The 23813-nt window shown below is 38.0% G+C and overlaps 1 protein-coding gene across 28 annotated transcripts; it reads left to right on the top strand.

Annotated features, from left to right (window-relative positions):
* Positions 1-194: 194 nt before the first annotated feature.
* LOC1278429 (RNA polymerase II elongation factor Ell) lies at positions 195-21538 on the top strand. Of its 28 annotated transcripts, none has more exons than XM_061652097.1 (13): positions 195-335; positions 2638-2891; positions 3032-4787; positions 13424-13698; positions 15012-15542; positions 15623-15693; positions 15766-15922; positions 16002-16214; positions 17085-17225; positions 18089-18277; positions 18711-18885; positions 18949-19022; positions 19128-21538. In XM_061652097.1, exons 3-13 carry the CDS (start codon positions 4656-4658, stop codon positions 19228-19230), a joined length of 2061 nt encoding a protein of 686 aa, XP_061508081.1. In that variant the 5' UTR covers positions 195-335; positions 2638-2891; positions 3032-4655; the 3' UTR covers positions 19231-21538. The 28 variants fall into 28 exon arrangements, with proteins under 28 accessions (XP_061508081.1, XP_061508080.1, XP_061508087.1 ...); XM_061652096.1 differs by having other exon boundaries at positions 3002-4787; XM_061652088.1 differs by having other exon boundaries at positions 321-612.
* Positions 21539-23813: the final 2275 nt, after the last annotated feature.

Below are 23813 nucleotides of genomic sequence, written 5' to 3'. Positions count from 1 at the left end.
AAAAGCCTTTTATTAAGTCTTTTTTATTTTTTTAATGGAACGATTCAAATGTACATATGTTAGACATCATACAATATCATGTTTTATTGATGACATTTTACGTTTGAGTGCATGTGTAACTTTTTGCGCGCTGTACTGTGCACAAAGTGACAAGGTGTCAAAAGGTTTATTTTAAAAGCGTTTTTAGGATGTTTTAGATACCTCAAGACATATTGTAATCTCTCTGAAGCTAACTACAAAAAGTGCTAACATCGCTGCTGGAACTCGTGGAAAGCCAAAGGCGTGTGGTGTGGAAGAACAAATGTTCTGAAACACACAGTGCGCGCTACGGAAAGGTACGTGGAAAGGTGGGAAGGAGTGAATGTAGGAGATTTTGGACGTCAGTGGCAGGATCGCTCTCACCTTTTCGACGAGTCGTTGCTTCGCCGTCGTCGTCGTCGTCGTCGTCGTCGTCACCAGAAAGCGAGAAAGTGTGTGTGGCCTCATTGTGTGTAGCGGGTAGATTCGAGTGCGCGAAAGCAGTGAACCAGAAGAGTGTGAAAATCCATTACAAAACCTTATCAGGAAGGGTTTTGTGCATAATTCCTCGTCACCAATTTTCCCCAGCCAATAGTGAGTTTGCAGTGTGAATTTCAAGCACTCTCCGTGGTAATGGAGAATGTAATGCGGACCGACAGTAGTAATTTGTAGTGGGCCCGTGTGCGACGGCTAATGGATAAGATTAACACATCCTTCAACAGGCTGTTGGCTGCAGTGTAGGTTAGCAAATAGACAAAGAGTGGGTAGCATAAGTAGATCACACGTTTCACAGCTGGGTAGAAATGGTATATAGAATAGGTGCAGCGGCATACGGCTAAACTATTCTCGTTCCGCTGTCATTGGCCCTTGGATTGCAGCAATTTTTGGCAATCTGCTGGCGAAGGGGAATGCCACGAGCCAGTGTGATGTAAGAGGGAGCGAGAAGCAGCGAGCCAGACAAAGTGATCACGATGAGTAACGTTGCAGGCCCACGAAATGGGAAGGGAAGCAGGGGAAGCATGTACGCAGGGGTAGGGCTAGGGCTACCGTGGCAGACTCAGATCAGACTCATTACGAATTATTGAAAAGTGAGGAAATCCAGCAGGTACGGTATCGTGCCTTGAATCGTCTCAGTCAATCTAGTGTCCCTTGGTCTCCACATCTGGTAGATCAGGCGAGAGGTTTTTTTTTCTTTCTTCCTTCGCCTGCTTGTCTAATGTCGTGTGCGTGCGTGTCCAAGTCTCTCTCTCCTATCGCCCCGTAGTGGTCGGTGTGTCGTTTCGGTCGGTTGGTGTGTTTAGTTCGTTTGGATCGGTGTTTTTTCATCGTGCATTCGAACGTATGCGCAAATATGCGAGCTCAACATGTGTGCAAGATCGCCTCTGTATTTGTGAACAACAGCACGGTACACCATCCAATCAGTGTGACCTGCAGGTTACATTAGTTTTTTTCTTGTTGCCTTTTCGTGTGTGGTGTCGATTTTATTCTTGCTAGGCCAGCCGGACACAAAGATAGAAGGAAAGATAAAAAAAGGTAATTCTATTTCACCCATATGGATAGAAAGAGGTTTGCCAGCGGTGTACGTTCAATGTGGCGGATGAGCACACACAATCACCTAGGATGTATGCGTGGACAAGAGCTGACCCCTAATACACATGGCAGTGCTACTTTTTCGGCTCAAGGCTGGATCGGAAAAGAAAGAGCTGGCTTTCAAACGATCAAACATCGTTGAAAAAGTAAAAGAAGCGTTTAAAGTCTCCCCTGTCCCAGTGTGTGCACTTTGTGATGTGAGCCAAGGAGCTGTGTGGCAGATGCGTACCCCTTCGTGTGTGCGCCAGTGCTTGATGATTATGCGACGCAATGTTTCTTTGCACTACAGTGGTTGGTCCTTCTTCTATCAACAATAAGAAAGAGGGAATATATTGACAAAAATTTCAACGGAGAACGTTGCTCCCTAGCACACTTCCTTTGCTAACATACAATAGGTAAATGTGATACGGTATTTTTTTTTAAATACCGCGCTACCGTTGAATGTGCTTCACGGCCTTTTTTTCTTTAAAATCTAATAGCCTAGCAAAATGTAAAATATAATCGCAGAAGAATATATGAGCTACAGTATGGCCGGCATTCTTCATCATTTGCTGTAGAGTGGGTCAAGGTGAGATAGTTTTTGCGCATAGAATGGAATAGTTGCCACGATGCCATTGAAAAGGTTTTTTGCTCATTCAAGTTTACACGCGCACGATAGATTGGGAATCGGAATTGAAATAATGGTTTTGTGATGGATTTCTACCACTTCTTTTTTTACTGCTACTGAGTCTCAGTTTTAATGTTCCATATGTAATCGTAATTACTCGAACGTATGAAATCGGTGTCGTCCGTTTTACATTCGTACTCTTTATACACAATGTTATGCTGCTTGTTATTGTTGGCCTTAGCAAAGCGTAGCGGCTCCCAGTTGTAAAATCAAATCAAAAGAGGATGGAAAATTGAACAATAACAATAGCATAACCCAAACCCGCCACAGTTCTTCGATACTTGTACTGAAACGTGTTTACGCTCGTTTTTGTCAACGTATCGCAGCCCTGCTAATGGAAAACCCTTTCCATTTTGTAACAGAAACATCGAGCAGGCGGTGGAGTGCATATCGGCCCTGTTGAAGAAATTGCATGTACATAGAGACACGAGCCAATTGCAATTGCAACATATTGAACCGCGCCGAGACAGTTGAATTGCGACCAAAGTCAACGAGAGAAAGTGATCAAATGTTTTAAGAGAAAATATCCTCTCATAAGAATCCAACCAGTCGTCCATAGCTGCATCAGTCTACTATTGCGAAACATTTACTGTGGAGCACAACACTAAAGGCAACAGTAAGAACTGCCTATCTCTCTCTACCCTCCCCCCATTCCCCCATCCCCCCCCCCCCACCTCCTCGCCATCCTCTCTCTATTACCTTAACGGGATTGATCACAGGAGGCAGTGGTGGCGTGTGTTGTCTTGTGTTTCGTAGGAAGGAGGAAAACCGGATTCATAGTGCATTCAGTGTAGTGGATTGGTTTGCTCGAGACCGCACTCTCGAGGCTGACAGTGGTTTTGAATGTGCGTCTTTGCTGGCGAAGAAGTGTAGTGGTTTGTGCGGCCTCGGAACTAAAGGCGCAGATAATAGAACTGATATAAAGTGTGTGGCATATTTTGGCACCGCGAAGTATATTTAGTCGTCCATCGTGTGAAACGCAGAAAAGAAATATTTACACGCGAAAAAGATTCCGTTTGTGTCCGTTAGGCTAAGATCTTGGTGTGTTGCCTTTTACCGTGCAGCTTTCGTATTACGCGGTGCGAGAGAGGGAGCGAAAGAGCGAGCGAAGGAGTAGGTGCGCGCACGCGCTTTGATACACAAGTGTGTGCGTATGTGTGCGCGCTGCGCGTGCTGTTCGTGGGGTTGTGTGCGTACGGTACGTGTGCGTGCGTGCACACACGAGAGCGGTGTGCTTTTTGCGTGCTCTCCGGTCGACCCCGTGCGCGAGTGAGCGAGAGCAGCTGGGCTGCACACTGCCGAGAGTGTTGGAGCGCGAGCGAGAGAGCGCTAAAGAGTTGAACGAAAAGATAAAAAGAAGAAATATTTCATTGAAAATTTAACGTGGCAAAATCGGTGGAACCTCCAACGGCAAAGAGTGCTGTGTGTTGCTGCTTCGAGCAGAAAGTGAACGACGGGGGAAGTAATATAGAGCCACCGAACCACTGCACACACTGTAGTGCTGCTGTGCGCGCGCGTGTGTGTGTGTGTGTGTGTGTAGAGCAAAGGGTGGCTCACCAAAATATATCGAAATAACGACGAAATACGGGTGCAATATTGCGAATTCCTGTAGTATTGCACACAGTGTAGGTGTATGTGGCATTGCAGTCGTCAAACGTGTCAAAAGCTAAGAAAGTGAAAAGAAGTGTCCAGTGATCAGTAGCAAGATCAGCAACGGCGCATATCGCAGTGTCTAGAATTAGTGCACTGGTGTGCTGTCACGTAGTCCGTAGCTGCTGCCTTCGCGACGATTCCACTACAGAAGCAAATTGGCAGCAAAGTAACAACACCGTGTGCGGTTTCGTGTGTAGTTGTGAGCGGCTACTACTATTGTTGTTGGTTGTTACTGTGGAAGCTGAAGGTTTGGCCGACCGACATAAACGGTGGTTGTTTTGCAACAACAACAACAACAACAACAACATCAACAGTACACGCAGTAGCAGCAGCAGCAGTAGCAACAGCAGTAACAACAACACAACCAACAACAAGAACAACAACGACAACGGTTGCTGCTACCTTGCATTGCTCACTCTATATATATATAATATATACACACACGCATACATTTACAAAATATACAGTCGCCGTTCTCTTTCGACCGTCCCTTGTCTTGTCTGTATGCTGCCCTGGCGCAAGGTTGCTGAGCGGTAGTGCAACCATTGTTTTCCTCTGCAGCATAGGCTGCAAGACGCAGAAAAGGCACCGTCTGCTGCCACGAGCGAGCACCTAGTCGTCGCTCATCCTAATTCTTCACGCACACCTGTGCCCAGTGCCATTACGACCACCACCATTGGTTCCATCTGGTTATCAGTTGGACAGAGTGCAGCACCCCGTTGCCAAGATGGCTGCTTTGTGTGCTGGAAGCTATGGATTGTCACAGCAAGGCAGCCTGAACGATGAGAACAAGGAGTTGATTTTCGTCAAGCTGACCGACTCGGCTCTGCGAGCCATTGAAGAGTTTCAACGCACGCAGGTTAGTAGTAAAATGCCGGTTGTAAATCGTTAGTTACAGTACTTCTAAGCAAAAGCACGTCCATCTGTTGCACCACACTTGGGATGCTGTATGGGGGGATTGCTTGGGAAATGCATTTCCTAGAGCGTGAGCAGGTCGCACGTGGCAGATAAACAAAACATATCGAAACATAATTGAATCTCTTCTGTCTGCACGTGTCGTTAAGTTTGACTACCTACAAAACTGCAATTTTATATTGCTTCATGTCCGTCTTTTAATGTTTCTGTCTGCATCATAAAAAGTTTATTTGATATACCAGGGGGAAGGCAAAGTAAAGACAGACAGCACATTTGCCAAGAATAAGGATTTAAATCTATCATTTTACAATGTGTAATAGCTTTGCAGCATACTGTGAATTAAAATGTGGAGATAATTCTCCTACGTTAATACGTTACGCGTTACGACAAACATTCATGCGAAAAGTTATCAACGATCTTGTTTCGGCATTTTGACATTTTCAAGTCAGTGTCGTCGTTAGATAGCTGGGATCTTTATACTAGACAAGCGCTCTAGAAGCTGTTGTTTTAGTTTGCTTGTACCGACTAGTTCTTACCTTCACGACATAGCCCTCAAAGAAATACATTCAAAGCTTTCATGTAGAACTAGCAGTTGTATTTGTTAAGCTTTGTGGCTTTCAACCCTTGAATGTGAAGCGATTTTTTATAGAAAAATTTCGCCACATTTGAAGGTTTTACTAGACATTGTTGATTTTAAACAAGCCAAGTTAACTAAATAAAAAAGATGGAAACGACACATGATACAGTTAGCGTCGAAATTATGATTCTCAGTATTATAACGCACACGCATATACACACATAGTAAAAACCACATTTTGTTGAACATTATTGAGCACTTTCAATCATTAATACAACGTTGTAACAGTGCGGTAACTTTTAGCGGTAAGCATCGATACACCCTTGAGCACCTGAAGGGTTTGATGTAGGACGGAGAGGTGGCACTCGAATGTAGTTTTGACATTCACCGCTGACCGAACCATCGGAATCTGACGGATTGTGAGGAAAATGAAAGTATTCGAACCAAGGCAAAATGTGTGCACTGAAATCCGTTTGGGGTGGGTTCGATTGAATACACGACTTTGCGGCGCACAGGTTCCGGGTTACTTTTTTTTACTGGGTGCGGTACTACCGTACTGCCCTTGGGGTGATAGTATGCATTATGAAAAGCACGCTGCTCATAGAGTTGCGTAATTAAACTTTATTTTACGCACTCCCCTATACTGCAACTAACTGTCGACAATGAAATTGTCAAATTGGAAACGTATAACAATGCAATAAGTCTGGCGACTTGGGCTTTGTAAAATTAGACGAAAATTTTGAAATAAGAAAGAGTTTTATTCGCCTGCTTCGAATAATATTACAACTAGATTCGAGTTACATTATTGTTCGTTCGATTGTCTTAATTGTACAGATTTATCAGCACATCTTTTAAACTGATGTTTGGAACTCGATGAAAGGAAAGTTGTTGCCACCTTAAACAAGCATGTTGAAAGATGATTTGATTGAGGTTTGCTCCTTCTGCTGGGTGGCCTAAATATTTGACACCGTTAGGCAGTTGCTGCTTCGTTTCTTTCGATGGCCAGACGCACACAAAACGAGTTCATTGTAGCTCATACATACTGACGTGTAGCGGGTAAATGTATCGTACTCTCTGGCATTGGACGTCATGGCGCGATACGCTGGTAATGACTGAGGTGTAGTAGTAGTGGTAGTGTAACCGGTGTCGGTGCAGACTAACACACGAGATACAACCTGGCAAGGACCACTTCGTCATTATCTTCATCATCATAATTGTCACCTTCATCGTTGCATACGATGAAGTGGTGAGATCAAAAAATGTTCTCGCACCAACGCGTAACCAACATCGAATGTATTGTTTTTCGGGTGCAATACCGAAAGTACCTACATTTACTTGGCGAGATTCATTGAATTGTTTTCGGAGCAATTCAAATGTGGGGCAGTTAACAGTCTTACTAAATGTAGATCTCGCCTAACATCGCTAAACTGTGCTATTGGTATGATTGATATGTATCATTGATTCTTTGATAATATGTCAAGATTAAAACTATTATCCTTTTCCTAAAATATTGTATTGGTCGGGGACAGATTGGTTTTTTTTATTTAGGAGGAACGGTACAAATAGGTCGTATTGTCTAATAATAGGCGCCACAATCCATATTGGGTGGAGACATTTCATTCTATGATCCATGGAAGGGCACCTTATCCAATGGGTACTCAGACGATTCGGACATAAATTATTATATTGAACGCAAGTTTAATATATTGAATGATTGAATAATACCGTAGGTCGTAATGATCGTTTTTACTTAAAAACATTGTCTCTCTTCTCTTATTTCCTTTTAAACAAACTTTACACAATGGGAACTATATACGTAAACTATGAAAAAGCAGTCGAGAAAAAGGAATTACTTATGTGTGGAGGAGAAAAAGAATACGGCATGATAATCGTAGACATCGGAAGCTAACGCAAGGGGGTTTTTTACCCAAGATTGAGCGAATTACATATTAAAAATAATTATATATATGTATATTTATATATAGCTTACGGATATTATACAAACATATGAATATCAACCGAAAATTTACAATATTGTAGAACTATTGTAAACTGCACTAAACTGCACTAGCTATGCGTTGAGTTACTGATCGCTGGCACATTGCTAACAACTATCTAGGTAAAAGCTGTGCTGTGTTTAAAGGATTTTTTTCGCGTGGAGGTCACAATGATGTTGATTGAGGGACATCTACATGGGCAACAGACGTTGTCAAAAGAGGGTAATTCGTAGGGCTCGAGCGTTTGCATATTCAGAGTGTGTGTCTGTGTGTGTGTGTGTGTAGCGTACAGAAGCAGATACGTGTATGAGTTATCAGCTGTGGGAGTTCTAAATACTCGTATGAAACCTAAGAAACTATTTGCTGAGGGTGCCACGCAGCGTTCATCCGCCTTATTTGTAGTGAGATGGTGTAGTACGTGTTTGTTTCTACATTATATGCAAAACTTTGACATTTGAGGATGTTCCTCTTTTTTGTTTTTTAAAAATGATTTCCGAATTTAGAAGCCATGAGGCGATTTATGCCAGACGTTATCTGTGTATTGTGACGTGATGTCGGAGTAAAAGAACTACATTTGGTCAATAGAATAATACAAATCCAATTTATTCCAAAGAATACAAAGAAGATTTATTTTAGCTTTATTTAATTAAGTTGCAGCACTATAAGATTAAATCAACTATACTGCAGCTGCTAGGCACAAAATTAATAATTTTACTTATTTTGATCCAATAGTGATCATGTTGTTGATCATTGAAGTACACGTCATGATAATGCTCTAAATGGTGTCATTTAATTTACATCATTTTACCTTCACGGCCGTTAGGAAAAGATGGTACATCCGGTATATTCAATAATATATACGTCGAAACTTGATGATACTGCAAAAGTAAATTTCCTCTAAAAATATATAATGAAAATAGATTGGAGACAAATTATAATTTAGAGATAAGATATTTCGTACAGTTTTCTTCTTGTATGATCAACTTGAATAAGTGTGAGCATTACTGTTCATAGTGTAATAGAAGCGTCTGGTGGTCAGGTATGGATGAATAGAAATCGAGACGACGATGGACTATTTCTGCATCGCAACAATAGCCACAATCCGTTTGCGTAACACGTAAACCACGTTCAACCGCCGAACAGCATAAAGCATAAGCTTGTTTGGCCGAATGGAAACTTGAAGTCTACCTTCGTTGGTATCGGTTTCGATCGAACGGGTTTTTGAATAACGGCAAGAGGAACAAGCCCGATGTTATAGAGAGACAGGGAAACACTATACGGCGATGAGTGGGAACATTTCACATTGCAAAGCTATTACACTGCTCTGCCGATGAGTTGTCGAAGGGGCGGAAAATGTGGCCAGAGAGCTGTAGCACACAATAGGTTATGCTGGTATAGCATTTGGTGCATTTGATGCGGCGGTGGCGCTTACGTTATGCTTCATTTGCTGCAGCGTCTCATGACGTAAGGTGGCGATTGTGATGAACTCTTCTGTTTTCATACTAAACCAAACAAAAATCATGTATAGAAAATGAATTATTTTTTTAGGATTATGTTGTCGATATTTGAAACAAAACACCCTTTTTGGATTGAAAACGAATACAATTTTTCTTAGCGATAGCTGAGTAACGTAAATGTAGAACGGCATTCGTCTGAATCGAGCAATATAGAGCGGATTGTATGCAACAGGAAGATAAATGCTTAAGAAATGCATCCAACTAGATTAATATTCGCTGAAGCATATGCTTGTTCTGGAGGTGCAACAATGCAATGGGACAATAATCGAATGATTTATTTGGTGATATTGCGGGACCGTAACCAAAAAGTTTGTTTTTGAACCGAATCCTCCGTTGAATCCAGACGAGTGCGATATTACTCATTCGCAATGATAGCGAACTGAGAAGAATAATTCGTGAACTGGAAACAGCAACAAGTCGGTTTCTCGCAGGACTCTCGTCATGCGTCACAGTGCGCCATAATCACGTAAACGTGGAGCACAAACGTGTGAGCAATCATGACGTATTCTCATGAAGAAGCCATGTGCTGCCGGGGTAAAGGTTTATTACGTATTACGAACGTTGTCTCTTAGGGCACCGTCACTGGTGTGGAGCATCGCCTGGAGACTGCATTGCACTCAAGCGAACGCAAAGTATCTCTGGATATATCTATCTGAGAATGTAGTAGAGAGAAATGAAAGTGATGATTTTTAAGAGAGGAAGATAAAATTGAAGAGAAAAATAGAAAGAGATGTAGACTGGTGGGGAGATGTTTTTGCAGTTTGGTGTATCTTTGGACGTATAAAGTGACATTTTTATTTTTATAACTTATATTCCTCTATAATGAAGGTTATTTTGTTGCATCAAATGCCCACTAATGTATGTGTACTCCTAAATCTTACCTAAAATAGGATGATTTTGGAGATGTCTAGTGTCACCTTGCGAATTGAAAAGCCTGCATCATTGGTACTTTCTCCGCTATGGGAGAGAGTGTTTCGTTAGTAGTTTGGCCAACCTGACTTTCCAATGCGCTTTAAATAGCTAATTTCATGTATGACGCAACTACTTACATTCGAATTGATAGCTCCGTGAAACATACATTTGTACGCAGATGCATTTTTGCAATAATTGTATTCATTTTCAGGGGCTGCCAGTTAATAAATTCGATGAAAAAAAAAAAACGATGTTTCTATTGAAATTTTTGTGATAATGCTCAATTACAGGGTTTTCGAGGACTATATAGTTCAGCAAGTTGTAGTTTTGTTCAGGCATATAATAGACTCTTTCAGCGTGATATAGAATTGTTCGAAAGTAGGCGTTGATAAGTTCAGCGATTCTGTAGTGTTGTCAATTGTGTTGTTTACACCCTGTGCCGCAGCGTTTAATTTTTTAATCTTAAATGTCCTAAAAGTAGCTAATAATCATTCCCCAAGCGGTTTAATACATAAGCTAGTTGAAACAAGCATATTTTTGGAAAACCGTTTGTTTACCTTTTGATGAGAATGTTCCAAGCTGCAGTCCAAGGGATACGAAAGTGGCAGCACTATAGAATCGCCGAACATGTCAACGCCTACTTCCGAACAATGAAATAGTCTGATGCTTTCAGAGGAGGCACAGAAGGGGGGTGATAGTTCTGTGTTAGATTTAAGCCGTTCTATCATTGATAAGTATCCAATTTCTCCCATAAGTTGTGTAGTAGTAGTATCTTATAGCTCTTAGTAAAGACCGTCTACAATAGGCCCCACCTGAACTAGGCGTTTATTGGTTTGAGCTCTTTTTTTTCCGGATACTCTATTTTGCTACTAGAAGCACCGGCCGTTTGTAGATAGTAATAAAATTTTTGCCGCAAATATTTAGTTGTCAGTAGTGAGTACCAAGTATTTCATCCGTTCAATACAGCTTTTGGGCAACTCAGGCTTAGTGCAGATTTGTCTGTTTATTATTTAAAACAACAACAAATTTACTGTCATATGGTTTGTTTATACTTCATTTCACTTCAGTAGGACCATTACCGCAGGCGAAATATTTGTGAACAGTGTGGAACGTAAATATACTGTAACGTAAATATAGGATGCGCGAATCCTTATCTTGGGACATTACAAACGTGAAACAATTTAGTTGATTATGATATTTTATAAAATTTCTCCTTTTACCTAGGTGTTGATCATTTGAATGAAATTTCATTACTTATGACCAAACACTGTTTTGTTGCATTTAGTCATATTTGTCCAATCTTTCTTTCATCTCATATGTTTGATTGTAAAATGCGGGTGAATTTTCAATGGGACAACTAAAAAGCATGCGTTATTGAATTAAACCCTCGATAAGTTGATCTGATGATAGCAAATAGGCGGTAGACAGAACTGTCTGTTGTCCATAGTACGGTGTTGTAACGGAAGCAAGAACTCGATACGGATTGCTGCTATTACTGCAAATGGGGCAAAACCTAAATCTGCGTACGTTGTTTTCGTGCCGATCATATTTTTATATGCACCATCAATGGTATCGTTAGTTGCTTGCTTACTTGCCTGCTTGCGGTTATCGGTCAATTATGTACTGTTGTAGTGTGTTGTGTTATGGATTTCAGATTGAAGCGCCCGTCGTGTCGATAAGCTAGAAGCGTTTTGTGTATTTAACAATAACATCGGTATGATAACGGGTTGGTTATCAGTGGAGCAGAAAGTGTGCTTTTGGGTCCATGAGTCGTTTGTTGTCAATTGTATGAATTTAAAAACTTTGTCTAAACAACAGCTGTGAACAGTGTGTGTTATACCTTTTAGAAAATACCTTCTTACTCTTTATGTATTATTTGCCTTGTTTATTAGTTTCACCGGGTATTTAATCAGTAGAATAATGAGCACCTACGTTCCAACTGCATTTTTTTATGAGTTTTGTATTAATAAACCTAATCTAATCTGATAATTGTGACCTTAAATAAAAATCCATTCTGATACTACTATTTTTAATAACAGCTAATATCCGGCTTTGTTGATCTCTTTTAATGTTCTTTCTATATAGCATTTGCATTACTTTCTCGCATCAAAAATGCCTTTAAAGAATTGATTCTTTTCTCTCCGCTAAGAAGGCGTCAATTCTTTATAAATAGTAAAGCAATCAGTTTTATATGTTGTGTTTAATAATTGCATAATACTTACAAACAACCGATCTCAAGCACAGAAACAATTGATCACATGCTGCAATGCACATCGATTTTAATTTCATAAAATGTCAATTTATGATTTTGCAATTGCGTAATCAATACTATAACATTTCTACAATTTTCTTATTATATGTTGTCGCTATTTATTTTAGCAATTTAACGATATTAAGCTTCAATTCACACCTGCCTATAGAATGGTTGTGCAGTGATAATTTTATTGTTTATGTTTGCTGTATTTTAAGTAAAGGTATAGATAAATGGCTAGAAAGCAAAAAAAAAAACTTGTTTGTCTTAATATGTTACATAGCTATAATGACCATCAAGTAATAACAAGTTTTAATTATGACGCTACTGCGTACACAAACTAACCTTCAAATGAAAATTCAAAGACACACTGTTATGATTAAAGGTTGTTGATGTTTGTTGTTTTCTTTATTTATTTTTTTACTGGCCTGGAGTGTTCATGCAATCATAACCGTGCGCTGCAACGTGCTATGCGCGTATGTTACTGATACTTATGTTACTGATAGCATGACTAACTTAATAAACAGCTACTCTAGAGCGCCTTGTTGTGCATTTATTATATTCAATTAAACTAGTGGTAGAATTCGACAGAACAATATTGTGCAGGGACGGTCCCGTGGTACAGTCGTCATTGGTTCAAGCCTAGAATGGACCGTCCTCCCGTAGCAAAGACTTGACTATCCGGCTGCGTGGTATTGAATAAGTCTCGAAAACCTATATAGGCTGGCATGTCTGCGTAAGACGTTACGCCAAATAGAAGAATTTTGAGCAGACTTGGTAATTTTTAGCGTATAATTCACTGACTATTTCATGCAGATTTTATTATACTATTTGAAGATCATGCTATACTAGAGGTTTTTAACTTTTTGCCGACATCTTTTCATCTTTGAATACGACAAAACATTCGAAAACAATATTTATTGTGATGGGATTATGTTTTCGGTCCGTTCTGGTGGTACAGTCGTCAACTCGTGCGACTTAAGAACATGCCCGTCATGGGTTCAAGCCCCGAATAGATCGTGCCCGCATACGTAGGACTAACAATCATGCTATGGTAACAATAAGTCACGGAGAGCCAAGCTCACTACACTAGTGGGTACAGGCAGGCCTTGACCGACAACGGTTGTTGTGCCAAAGAAGAACAAGATTATACTTTTAAAAGAATTAAAAAAGTGGAAAAGTATCAGACAGAGCTGGATGGATATGGCTATTATTTTATATCCTTATACAAAATATTAGCGTTGGTTTCCCATATTCACCATAGAAATAAATGTCTTTTAACATTAATGTATGTATGTGTGTTTGTTTTCTTCCTTTCAATTACAGGCAAAATTAGGTACTTCCCACAATCCATCGATACAGTTTCTTCAGAATGGCCAAGGCTTTCTATCGTTTCCTTCCGGAGGCAACAATGTACAGAAGTTTAACTTCTCCATTACCGACATTGACACTGGTTCGATCGAATGCATTCAGCAGGCCCAGGGCCAGCTACAAAATATGGGCCATATTCCACACAAAATGCGGATACACGCAAACGATGATGTTTACGAAACCACGAGGCACAGGCTTGCCGCCGCAGAAGAAAATCAAAAGAACAAGTGGTACGTTAAATTTAGTTTTCCTTTAAATATTAAATTAAATCTCGGCATAAATGCAAATACTGCCCACGTTCTCCAACGCATAAATGTAGTTAATTTTGTTTTTATAACCTTACAACCGAGGCAGATGGTTTTTATGCTCAAAGAAGAGTGTGGATTTTGTTTTGTTTAAATGTTTTATTTTCTTTTTTATCGGTATCATACATGTGTCTCCGAACCATGGCCTGCGAGTCGCATGTGGCTCTCGAAAGCCTATAATGCGTTCTGCAACGAGTTTGCAAAGGTTAAGTTAAATAGTTCATTGTGTAGATTCCTTTAATTGAAGTTTCAATTTTGGCTTTCCAAAAACGGGAATAAAAAGCATCAGTCATATAAAGCTGTAGAAATTTAATATAAGCAGTTAGTATTTTATTATCAAAACATAATTTAAACTTTAACCCATTAGCTAAAGGTAACGTCAAGATGGCCCGCAATAACGTTATTTGGTAAGCAATGTGGCCTGTGAACAGAAATGTTGGAGACCCTTGGTTTAGATTTTCAGAAAACCATTTTTTGGATTCTTTTTCCTCTTAGTCGCCAAGGTAATTGACGATCTGTGACTAGTTGATTCGGGTATAGCAGAACAGTCTTAGTCTGGTGTATATGGGAAACCCATACTAGATTTGCACATCGTGGTATGTTATATCGCCCTGCGTGCAGTTAGTAGAGTTTTACTAAAAAACATATCCGTTACAACCGCCAACTCTTGTTACTTATATTTTAACAATTGCAAATACAATTGTGAATAAACTTAGGTTTATGGCATATTTCCTGCGTGATCCTGTTCCTTGCTAAAGGTAATGAAAACTTAAGTTCTGTTGTACAACAACGATAGTAACCTTTGTTATTTTTTACTAATACTTGTTCACTTACAAAAATTATACCGTTGTCTCTCTTCTTCTCGTATGGGATATACATGACAATAAACCTATCTAACATCACGCGGTTGTCCTTCAGGTGTAGTGAACACGCAAAAGCTTGGGCGATGGGAAAGCAGAGTAAGCAATAAAAATCGCCGAAGATTCTGAAAAGTAGGTCAATGTTAAATAGCGGCAGGTTTTGTTGAATATTGCTTACAAACAATTTGGTTCGGCACGATTTAAAACCCAACAAATATACTATTTCCAAAATGGTGCCTATTGTTAGGAAAAATCATGAATTAGAGAAACTATTGAATGTACTTTATGTGATATAATTTGTAATGAATTTCATGACAATTATTTGCATCTATAATATTTGATCAATAATGCATTATTATTCACTTATTATCGTTCCAGCACTAGGGAAATCAAACCTAATCAAACAGATATTGGGCGTAAAGTGAAGTTAAAAAACCCAGCCATCCGTAACATTCCTAGTAATAATACAGCAGTTGTAAACAAACGTGATTCTATCTATAGTAACAATTCTGTGAATAAGACATCCTCCGTAGCAGCAAGCCAGCTATCATCTAATAATAGTGTTAATAGTTATAACAACCTAGCAACATCACCAAAACTAGCTAAAACTAACGGTCTGCATCAGTCGTCCCAACAACAACTACAGTCTCAACAACAACTGCAACAGCAACCTCTGCAACAACAGCCACAATCGCAGCATCTGCTTCAACAAAACAATCATCAGTCACAACCACCAACTCAACTGCCTCCTGTGCAGGCGAAACCCGGATATCAGCATACCGTTCATGATCCGCCTAATTCGCAGCAGCAACACGTACCGAAGCTGTCTGAGAATGGAAACTCTCAGAGTAGGGTAGCGAATGGAAGGCCAAAGGCTGCGAATCCAGATTACATGAAATGCAACATAAAGTAAGTTATCAATAATCAATGAGACACAATTGGAGATGCAAAATGTATATGTTACTAATTATATTTGTTTCGAAACACAGAGAACGTCTTATTCATATGCTAGCATTGAAGCCATACAAACGGCCAGAGTTGGTTGTAAAACTCCAGCAAGGTATGTTTTGGGTTCCCTTGGAATACTTTTAGATAAAAATTCACATTTCTTGTTTTTTTTTTTTTACAAAAGATGGAGTCCGTAAGGAAGAGATGAAATGTACTCAGCAGATACTAAAAACCATATCCAGCACCCGAGACGGAGTTCTTATACTGCATCGGAACATATGGAATGAAGTACAGGATGATTGGCCGTTTTATTCTGAACAAGATCGACAAGCCGTAAAACGGTACGGCATAGTGTGAATTCGTGTAAATAGGTGTCGTAGAGTGGATATTAACGATAATGTTTGGTTGGTTCTTTTACAGGAGGAGGCCACAAAACTTGACGCCTCCTCTTAGCTCAGACGGTGGCTCATCAACTTCTGGTCAGAGTCCTTCTAGTACACATAACGGGAATAGTCCTCAATCGGGTAGCAAACGAGCTGTGCTTGCGGGCAGTGAAGAAGTTGGTTCTACTCCCACTGCCAAAAAGCAACGAATCAGTCATTACAAGAAAGAAACTACTTCGGATCATACGAGGTAAGTGAACGATGGTAACATTTTCGTTTCGAACGAAGACAACATCCCCATTTTCCATTACATCCTTATGTTCAAAAAATGAATATTTGTTATTTACGGGATGCAATGTGTCTTATACATCTTTTCGGTTTAGGAAATTGTTAATTGTGTTCTATCATATCGTTATAAGCTTGTACAGGAGACCTTCGACATACGACCCACTTGAGTTACGGCGAGAAGACATATCTAGAATCTAGATAGTCGAAGTCAAAACAAGAGAATGAAGGCCTCCAAATACAGGGAAACAAACATAAGTTTGAATAAACATAGTAGTATAAAACCTTTCTCGTAAAACAGAAGAAGAAGTTAGGACGATTAGCTTTTTCGACCATTTTAACAGTTTACATTTGTCATTTTGCTGAAATTGTTTTTTTTTTCAAATTTCTCACTGATAGTTGTTATATACACATTTATGAAGATTCCAAAATTTGAATAATTATATCATGTAATCGATTTTTGTAATGCAATCAATACATTCTGGTTATTTTGTGTAGGTAAAATACAACTTGATTCGAGACCTTTTTTCCGTCCCAAATATAGTCGTATGTCGGGGGTCATCTGTATTTAATATGAAATGAAAAACTGAAGCTGTTGTTTAACAAATTATGAAAAATATATATGAGTTTTTTCTTCTCTTTTCCACTTCTACTTGGCATTAAAAACCAAATAAATGAATTTTATGTCTTCGTCTGCATCATCGTATCATCGTTCTACTTCTGTCAACTATGACAATGTACTGAATCGAACGGTTGGGATTGTGTTTGAAATGCGGACCTATTTGTACCGGTTCACTATGTGTTATCTTCGATATGAATGGATTTATCTATGTAGTAGACGCGGTATAACAGATTCCAGAGACAGTAGCAATATGAATCCACGATCCAGGGAACAAGATGATCACAAAAATCATCACCACCACAACCACCACCAACATCATCATCATCATTCCATACGTTCGTCGCACTACTACGGGTAACTATTGGTCGTACAAAGAGATAGAGGGTACATGTCCTTGCTTCTCTGCGTGCATGTTATTGTGATGGTAACTTTAAAACCATCACTTTTTATCTTTGCTATACGTTGGACATTTTTATTTGTTGGTTTTTTTTTGTTTTGGTGGCCCTGTTAAAATATTATTTATGGTGGATCATTTTTACATCAGTGGTGCTTATTCAATTAATCATTATTGCGGTTATTCAATGTTGAACAGAAACGGATTTGTTTGTTTCATAAACTATGATGGTTTCGGGGCTTTTATTGACATCAACAGCAAAGGGTTTATCAAATAATATTGAAGATGGTTTACAATCGACAATTAAAAAAAAAGATGTAGCGAAATATTTTAAACCTGATTTCTATATTTCATGGTTCACAGCTTGAAATCAAGAATGTGGTGGGCAGTATAATTTTAGGCTTTTTGATATGGTGTTTTTTGAACCTAAGTTATCTAAACCCCTATCAAATTATATGATTAGAATAAGCGCTTGTGCTATCTTCAAAAGAATGTTAATGTTATTAGGTATATATTAATGTTAAAATTTAATATTAAGGAGCCAAATGTGCAGAAGCATATGGTCATTTGGAACGTTTGGTATTATTTTTACCCCATATTCCTTCATCATTCGTTTGATATTAATCTTGTATCTTGTCGATTTATTGGGTTTAATCTATTTAATCATTTAACATATTCTAGCCAAATCTAACCATATTATGGATATTGCAGTACAATATCATCGTTAGTAGTTGTTTCGACGTGACTTGGGCACTAAGATTGATTTGTGTGTGCTTTCGTTTCTTTTTTTCCATTTTTTCTTTTAAAACCGGCTTGATCGTAGACCAAATCTAACGCCTAATGCCCAGGAATCAGAAGATGGTGTTAGTTTGAGCTACTCACTCGTATCGAACGATGTTGCGAAACGGATAGAATCGTCGGTGTGTGATGCAGAAGCTGAACGGGAGCCATTCGATACTGGCTATCTGGATGGTGCGCAGCAGATGAACGGCGGGGGAGAAGATGATTTTGTGTAAGGCTTTCAAGCATCCTATCAATTTCTAATAAAATCTTATAAGAGAGATCTCTGTTGTGCCTTGCCAACACTTTACATCTTTGACCTTTAGCTGTATCTTTGTTGATTTATATGAATACTTGCTATCTTCTTTAAATAATTTACCCGTACTGTAAATATCCAATAATGTTTCACCGTGCTTTAGACCTTTTGCCAATGTACAGTAACTATAGTGTAGTTTCATAATTTCACTAACAAACTTAACTTAACAATCAATCATGTAGAATATTGGCACTAATATTGGGAGCAAGCGATTTTATGTAACCTGTACTGTGATAGAACTTAATTTCCTTAATTAAAATTCAATATACTAACTGCAAGAGCTGCATGACATGCAATATTGCCGTTCTTATTATGCAAAATTAATATTATATGGTTTGTATTTTTTTAGAAACCAATTTACAAGGATAACATCAGTTGAGCAACGGCGTAGATACAAGACTGAATTTGACAACGAATACAAGGAATACCGGCGGCTGCATGAAGTTTTGGAGAATGCTTCAAGAAAGTTTGCTCAGTACGAAGATGATCTGTCGCACGAACCGAAGGATACACAACGCTACAAGGTATTAAAGATTCATTTCAACACGATAGCAATTTATTTACCTAAAGAGTGGGTCTCTTTACAGGAAATTCAATTGAAAATTCTGAAAGAATACGAAAGAAGTTTTAAAAACGTCAAATTTCAACAAGACAAAGAGCGGTATGTACAATATGTAGCAACATCATTTTTTTGTGTAACATAATTTGCACTTTTATTGAAATTGTTCAAAACATTAATGTATTAAATTGAAATTTCTTCTTTCAGGTTTAACTATCTTCATAAAAAACTGTCTCATATCAAGCTACTTGTACGTGACTACGATACTTCGATAACTAACGGCTCGTGCAGGCCACAGGAGAATTACTGACGATTGTTGAAGCACATGAAGCGCTCGTATTTTGTATGTTGAAAAAGACAATATTTATTTTGATGGGATAAATCAATCAATCGCTTCGTAAGCAGATATTTTCGTACATGTTGCGGGAAAACTGTCAACATTGTGTTATAATCTTTTGTTTTTGAACTTACATTGTAATTTTTAAAGAGTTTTTGGAACAAGCATTAGGACGGCGTATTGATTTGAGCACAGCTTCACACTGAGCGTATTGCGAATGAAACTACGAGCCAAAATGTCGAAATCATCACGAGTTAACTAAGTTAGCATTTATGAATCATCGACATGTTTAACCGATGCAATTGGTTCAATTATCTTCTTACAATTTCCTCTTTTTTGATTCATTTTCTTAAAGTTTCTATTCAATAACGTAGCTGTTTGTTGAACAGTTTTAATACGATTTATTCTCAACTCTCTCGTTATCCTTTTGCTTATTTGCTAAAAACGGCTGTAGTATACTTATGTTATGGGTTGTATGAATTATTAAGTTTATTGATAATTTCACAACCGATTCTCCTCCTCTATGAACTGTATTTAGAATGAGTGACACACATCCGATTATACTCATATGCCTCATTGTTGAGATTGAAATTTACTGCCTGGATTTTTAAATGTCAATGCGAATTGTTTTTGTGTGCAAATCCAATCACCTTGTACAGGATGTGTTTGTCATGCATTGTCTGAGAAAATAATGTCAAGTATGAACAATTTTGAACACTAAAAAGTGAAGCTATCAATTTCAGCGTTGAACGATCGTTTAAACATGTGTTTAAACATCTACAAACTTACAAAGGATCTTTAATGTTGAGGCAATGATATTGAATATGTTGAAGAGCATGACAGTAGATCTACAAGAGTTTATTTGAATGCATTGATCCCGCGCAAATCATTAGAAAGCTATATAGTTAATATGCTCGATTGAGGTTGATCCTGTAACAGTATATAGTTGCCCTCGTGCTACAGGTAAGGATTACAGTAATGTAACTTGTAATAAATTTCACGGTTGATTTAGAGAAAAGTAGCAAATTGTCTTAAATCTACTGCGCAGTCGCGTGTAATGGCTTGGGAATGAAAAAAGGTTATTTAGTTGACTAGTGTTGCTTTTTGTTTGTTCCGTTAGTTAATTGGTTAATCATTGTTTTATCTATAAGGTTATTAAAAAGTAGCGCAAAGGTTATGATAAATTGTCAGAAACGTGAAATACAAAAGAAACCGTTCGCCACCGCCCGTTACTGCAAGCACAGTTAAATTAGCAAATGTCCGTGGTGTTAAGTGACAAGTAAAAAAACAGTGAATGAAGGTTTGAGCTGATGGAAATGACATGCGTATCGGTAATACTTGTGATAGTGATATCAATGAGCAGTGTACCAAGAGCAGCGCTACTACACACGTTATTTGTAAGGAGCTTATTGTTTACGAAACAAGCAACAAAAACACACACATTGCCGCATATGTGCTCGCCATTTGTTCAACTTATTTCTAGTTTCTTCTTAACATGAGTTAATAAGTGGAATTGTAGCAAAGGGGCAGTAAGGAATTTCGTCGAAAGAAAACGAAAAGAGATATTAGTGCCACACTCTGTAATCGAGGAAAAAATATTACGCATTACAAGAACATCCACTGATGCAAAAGCATCGTATGAAGCTTGATTTGTAAACCAATTGAATTAAGTATCAAATTTAAATTACTGCAGGAGTTGCTAACGTTTTCCGGAAATGAGATTTTGAATTCATGAACCCAAATAATGCAACACGCTCCGATTGTCGGGAATGATTTGATCTTCATGTTTTTGAGCGTTGCAAAATCGATGGCATAAATGTGCCATGATTGCCTTGTCAGAATCAGGAAGAACCTAACAATCAAAATACGCTACCCAGTTCGTGTTACGTAGCGTAAACTCGTATACCAAACAGGATAGAAAACATGTCCTTTTTTGTTTGAATTTCTTGGATTATAAATTGTCTAGCAATTCAATTCAAACACAAACTGACGACACTCTGGCCAATTCATCATAGATAATTAGATTATCTGCGCTTTGTTACCACAATTCTAATTAAATTATGTTTGGTATTTCACTTTTTTTGAAATTTGTTTTTTTTTTCAATGGCCCATGTTGGCGATGGCAAAACGATAGTAGTCGATGTGTTAACAGTAAGGTTTAGACAGAATTTGTTTCGATATACATAACCGCTGCTTCATAACTCAACCGTGCAATGTTGAAATAAACTAATGAATTGTACAGTGTATGCAATGTTTTGCAGGTGGTATACATTTAATTGAATATTACTGTGTTTTGTTTTTGTGCAGTCCGTACAATCTTCTCAGTTTACTTGTTTCTTTTTGTTTTGTTTCAGCACTTTGGTTTCTACAGTCCATAAATAAATATATATTTTAATAAAGTTATGTTACTGGACATTATTGAACACTTCTTTAAAATTTTGGTGTTAGGAGGTAGGATAGGGTAGGTAGCATGTATTTTTAATTTGATTGTTTGTTTCGTTGTAGTGATTCTGCCATCTGGACCAACGGAACTTAAAAATTCCTGTTAAGTTATCATGTCGTTACTTTTGCTTATGTTTTTTTCTGTATCAGACAGGTTTTTTTTTTGTATGTCTGCTTTGTAATGGTCAAGTTGACATCAAGTAAAAGATTCACTAAAATTTTAACATCTGCATTACGCCAGCCACAGAGAATTTTAAATTAATGATAAACTGGGTTCGTACTTTAAGTAAACAAGGAACACAGCGCTACACTTTTACAGTAGGGAAAATAAGCTATGCAACGACTGAAAGATAAAAACAATGAATAGCTTATAAGCAATGGTTTGTTTTTTTTTTTTTGAACACAAGGATGTGCTTACTATTGAACGAAAACGCAATCAAAACATAACAGTAAACATTTCAATCGAAAGCAGCACACTCTAAGAGCAGAGAACAGTTGCGTGGGAATAGACTTGTAGCAAAAGATAATGCAATACAAAAATTGAAGTTAAATCACTCGAAATTAGTAGTGTAAAATTTGTTTCTTACGAAGCTAGCCAAGTGGTAGTTTCGCAACAATGTCTTACTTACAATGCATCCCGCTGGTGTGCATACATTGTGTTTATTTTAATGCGGTTGTAACAAATGGGTGACAAATTTCCCGAACAAGAGGAAACAGAGTACACAAAGTGCCAAGAATGCTTGATTCTTGTAGCAAGACATTCCCTCCTTTCTATTAGCTCCGTCAGCAGTACGCCGTTGCAGGGTTAAACAGTTAAACGCCATACTACAATATAACGTTGCAACGATATACTATATCTGAAATGCGCTGCGCAGATTCAAAAATTTAATGAACACAGTGTTAAAATAGCCAAGAAATGTAAGCGTCCACTTCAGTCTTCGTAAAAACCCTTCCTATCACAAGTCCGTATGTGTTAAACAATTAATGTGTAGAATAATAATATTTTTAATACAATGACAATTAAACCATCCTCCGTCTATGAAAGCGAGAGCAACATGCAATGTACGGAAAATACATAAGGGGTACTAGTCCATCCTATTGAAAATTTGACTGCAGAGTACACCCGAATGAACAGAATCGTTTCAATTATTTTGTATGAGCAAGTAAATTTTACTTTGGTAAAGTATTTAATCCTTCCCAGTTATCCGCCCGTTTGATAAATTGCGCCGGAAAGGTAGAGCAATATAAAAAAAACCTCGTCCAGATCATAATCGCAGTTGTCTCATCATATTCTCAAAACAAAACAAAAAACAAAAAGCACAGATCACAGATAAACAAGCAAACAAACAAATGCATAACATTATTTTTTACAGTAAATGTGCAATAGAATCACAATCACATTTTAGGTCAAATTTTATAACAGATAGTAGACTGAACATGATAATGCAAATGTAATAATTGATAGCTAAGGACTTTTACATCAATTTGCTTGCAGTGTGTCCAATGTAGAATGCCAATGTTGAGAGTAAATTTGGAAGTAATTGCTAAATTTGAATTAACCTATTTTTACCGGTAATTGCACACATGGTAGTAAATGTTTCTTCCTTTGATGCCTCCCTTTTATCAACAAAAACCAAACTGTTCAGAAGCTTCGTTCAAATTAATTTCTAAATGCATTATGAGATTTTCATTCAAACGTTAAAGATTTTTTCGAACATAAGATTTTATTCTGGTTTTAAAACAAACAAAAAAGAAAGATATAAAAATGTACTCAAAACCATCTTGAAGCAGTTTTTAACGATTGATAACTTACATGCTACTACTACTACTACTCTCTTCAGTTTTGGACATGTAGGAAAATGCAAAAAAAAACTCTTTTGATAGAAACAAAAATCAAACAAGAGAAATTAATAATGTAATCAAACGCTTCGATGTTGTTTATATTCACCTACCTATTATTAATGAATTTGCATGTCATACCTAAACTTTTTTCCATTTAACTCAAAATTCTTCTTTTGTGCTTCCTTTTTTCTTCCAAGATTATCATTTTAATGTCAATATTCAAGTTCGGCTTAGTGGCAGAATCGTGTTAACGTGTAATAATGTACAACAAA

Source organism: Anopheles gambiae, chromosome 2 (assembly GCF_943734735.2).
Source record: "Anopheles gambiae chromosome 2, idAnoGambNW_F1_1, whole genome shotgun sequence".
Classification (NCBI taxonomy): domain Eukaryota; kingdom Metazoa; phylum Arthropoda; class Insecta; order Diptera; family Culicidae; genus Anopheles; species Anopheles gambiae.
This window is presented reverse-complemented; position numbering and strand designations above follow the sequence as displayed.